The sequence below is a fragment of the Apodemus sylvaticus genome, chromosome 9, assembly GCF_947179515.1.
Source record: "Apodemus sylvaticus chromosome 9, mApoSyl1.1, whole genome shotgun sequence".
In the NCBI taxonomy this organism is placed as follows: domain Eukaryota; kingdom Metazoa; phylum Chordata; class Mammalia; order Rodentia; family Muridae; genus Apodemus; species Apodemus sylvaticus.
In genome coordinates this window covers 21,388,066-21,392,198 of record NC_067480.1, presented here as the reverse complement: position 1 = coordinate 21,392,198, position 4,133 = coordinate 21,388,066, and the positions used below count along the sequence as shown (strand labels likewise).

General features: G+C 46.2%; 1 protein-coding gene across 1 annotated transcript; it reads left to right on the top strand.

The window, feature by feature from the left end:
* The first annotated feature begins 218 nt into the window (after positions 1 to 218).
* On the top strand, positions 219 to 1,186 carry LOC127692792 (olfactory receptor 12-like). Its single transcript, XM_052193388.1, is given in 2 exon segments — positions 219 to 405; positions 408 to 1,186. Coding segments are annotated over 2 exon segments (966 nt in total).
* Positions 1,187 to 4,133: the final 2,947 nt, after the last annotated feature.

Sequence of the window (4,133 nt, the reverse complement as noted above, 5' to 3'; positions counted from 1 at the left end):
AGAGTTCAGAAAATCCTCACTAATTAAGTAAATCTGAAGAAATGTTTCCTTTCAGGACATATCCACTCGTCTGAAAGGAGATCAGAGCCGCTAGTGAACTCTGCACAGTGAACAGCATGTCACCAGCAGCTTCCTGCAGTGTGTGGAACATGCTACGGCACCAGTGAGGTCTGCTTCCTCTCTCTGCCTGCATCTCCCTCTCTGAATCTGTCCCACTCATGGCCACAGCAGTCCACAGAAATGGAAGCCTCACTCCAGTGTCCTTGCAGGGGTTCGTGCTGGTGGGATTTGGTGGAGGTGCAGAGATGCAGGCCCTGCTCTTTGCTGTCTTCCTGACCCTGTACCTAGTGACCGTCCTGGGCAACCTGACCATGATCGTGGTCATCACCCTGGATGCCCGCCTGCACTCCCCATGTACTTCTTCCTCAAGAACCTATCATTTGTTGACCTCTGCCTCTCTTCTGTCATTATCCCTAATGCCCTGGCCAATATCTTCTCTTCTTCTAAGACCATCAGCTTTGCAGGATGTGCTGCCCAGTTCTTCTTTTTCTCCTTGTTGGCTGCCACTGAGGCTGTGCTCTTAGCTGTGATGGCCTATGACCGATTCATGGCCATCTGCAGTCCGCTGAGGTACCCTGTGACCATGTGCCCTATGACCTGTGCACGACTCGTCCTGGGTACATTCTGCGTGGCATGTCTAAACTCCATTGTGCAGACCAGCCTCACATTCCAGCTGCCCTTCTGCAGTTCCAACTACATCGATTACTTTTTCTGTGATGTGCCCCCACTGCTCCAGCTGGCCTGTGGCAGCACAGCTCTCAATGAACTTGTCATGTTTGGAATCTGTGGGTTCATCATTGTGTGTGCTGTGTTTGTGGTCATCATCTCTTATGGTTACATCATTGTGACCATCCTCAGGATGCGCTCAGGGTCAGGGCGACACAAGGTCTTCTCCACCTGTGGCCCTCACATGACAGCAGTATCCTTGTTTTATGGGACTGGCTTTGCTATATATGGCCAGCCAGGAGGTGTGGCATCCATGGAGCAAGGCAAGGTGGTCTCTATAATCTACACCCTTTTCATCCCCATGTTCAACCCCCTCATCTACAGTCTGCGCAACAAGGATGTAAAGGACGCCCTCAGGAGGCTGGGACAGAGGCATAGTCTGGTGAAGGAGAGTGGCTAGTGTCTTCATCAGCAGCCATGCTAGGGTCACAGGAGGGAAGCATCCTTGGGAAACAAGAGTATCTTATTTTGATTCTATGTCTACCCACCCTGTTATCTTTGTTCTCTAGTTTTTTGATTTTCTGCCTTTCTGGATTTTCTACCTCTATTCATTCATTTATCCATCTACTCATGTATTCATCAACACACCCATCCGTTCACCTTCTACCCTGTCTGTCTTGAATGTATATCATTAGCCAGGCATTTACAACACTGTGAGGCAGGCATTACAACTCACTGTGCCTCAGTGAGTGAGGCACATTCTTCTTAAGTCCTCCTTAGTGTGAAGAAGACTGAATCATCTACACTTTCATTCAGACAGAAGGCAGAGCTCTGTGGCAAAAAGCAGGTTTGGAAAGCATTGTCAGCATCTCCAAAAAGAAGCTACATAGCTGTGGATTTCTTCGTGACCCTTTAATTTTCTCTCATCACCAAAGTGTGAACTTCTCCTTGGAGCATCCTAAGCCCTTAGAAGCTGTGTGTTGATACAACATTATATTAATCCCAAATGGGTCATTTCCTACCACATGGTGCCTGAGAACTAACATGCTAAAGTGATGTTAGGTGTTGAAAATGTGACAAGACATAATAGAACAGCTCATGAAGGAGGAGGGAAATGGGGGCCACACTAATTGATCATACATGACAAAACTAATGCTATCTATAAGAAAAGGAACTTAATCAAAATACAAGTGTATAACTCCTGAGAGAGTCAGCAGTGTAACCTATCTCCATTTAAGTTAAGATGCATCTATCTTTCTACCCCTCCCCTATCTATCTATCTATCTATCTGTCTGTCTGTCTGTCTGTCTGTCTGTCTGTCTGTCTATCTATCTATCTATCTATCTATCTAGTTACTTACATATGGCCTGATGAGAAACTACAAGACATTAAAGCATGAGTTGACAGGCGTGAGAGCCCTTGGGATGCTCTTGAGTGCAGAGATACCCAGGAACACCATGTTTTATTCCAGAGACGCGGATTCATGATGAACATCCAGGAAGCTCACTGCACAGCCTCTGTTCAAAAAGGCCTGAGAGGGGCCCTTCCCAGCTACATTTCCCAGGACTTTACTATTGCACAGTCTCCTGAATGTTTCAAGTGCTTCAATAGAACCTGAATGGCTCTGTAGGGTGACCTTCATATAAGTAACAAAGACACTTAGTGCATCTTTTCCCATGGACCTCGAACAACAAAATTGTTATCAGAATTTTGAACATCAAAGCCTGAGTTCTGGCAGCCATAACACCATAGATTCAGTCACTTGTTCCCAACAGGCCAAGTAAAGGCACATTTAAATGGACAGCAGAAAAGCGATAAACATCCATCTCATCTCTTCCAGTGGCTAAGACGAAGTGCAATAGATATATTCATTGTGACTCCATTAAAACGGGTACAAAGATATCCGGTGACTCTTTCCCCAGCCCCGAGCCCATGTCTAGGGTTCTGACATGAGCTTTAGGTCTCAATAGAAGGCAGTATGTAAGCATAACTAAGCAGTCTGGTCAAGGTATGGTCCCACCCATAACCAGTGAGACCTCAGGGAAATGACATTCTGGAAAAGGCAAAGCTATGCAGAAAGCAATCAATGGTAGCAAAGAAAGTGGGGTGAGCAGATGGAGCAAGGGGAGCTCTAGGTCATAGCAACTACTCTGTATGCTGTAATAGTGGGTGCATGGAACTGCGCATTAGTCCAGAGCTATAGAATGTTCAACTCCTGTGGGCTGGGTGACTCTGACATGCCAGTGTGACTTCACAGTGCACATCCCACACTAGTGGATGCTGCTGTTGCTGGGACTCCATGTATGGGATCTCAGAACACGCGTGGAACTTCTGTGCTTTCTGATCAATATTGCTAGACATCTACAAGTGCTATAAAAATTAAAATGAGTAATGTGGTCTGGTTCTTGTTGTGGTTGTTTAGTAGACTAATCCACACTTCCAGATAATGTTGTAGGTTAGAAGCCATGTATGCATGTGTGTGGAGATGAGTACAGTTATGAGATTCTCAAGGAATACTGCCACACTACTGGACCATGCTGCCCCTACTCTCTCCACAACTTGTGACCAACAGCATCTGCTCTGCATCCCAGCATCCTTCTCCCATGACTTGAGAAAGAATACCTATTCCTGCTGCCATCACTTGTGACTAGGCACTCTGCGGATCAGCCTTCCAGTGAACTTCCCAAAGAATCTCTACCACAGAGGGAACCTAACAATTATGACTGTTGTCATAGACCTGACCCCCAGGTCAGGATCATCTTAGCAACCCTGAGATCAAGTCCAGTGGTCACCACCAAGTGACAGCAGGGATGTCAGAGATAAGAACTGATGAGTGAAGGTGGGGAGGAACACACACCAGGGTGAGGACGGTGATGAGAGCCCATATGTCAGAGTGCTGGCCAGAGAAAATGAGTCCTGTCTCCCACCACTGCTGGTTGGAGTGACAACACAGCTCTCTGCTCTGGAACCTGCATTCTGCCACACAGAAAGGTACTCAAGTGGGCTCTTCCACAGCTGTCCAGAATACAACTCATGGTAAGTGCTGACTTTGAAAAGCTCAGTCCCTTCACACAACACTGGATTGTGTACTGCTGGGGAGGCAGGAGGACCAAGGCCAGGAAACTCTAGCAGGAAGAAGTCTATGTTTATGGAAGACTTTTTTATGAAAAAAGAAAGAAAAATAAGGACATTTATTGAAAATAATATGTCAGTTTCCATTTCATTAACGCTACTTCCCCAGTTTAGGTCTCTTTCATTCCCCTTCAAGCAGAAGAAGTTTGCACATGTGGGTGTTGAAACTAAACAAACGTTATTATTTACTTTTGAGGTAGGATTCACTATGTAGACCAGATTGGCCCTGAACAGGTGGTCCTCCAGGGGTTTTTGAACTGCCAGTTGGTACCTCC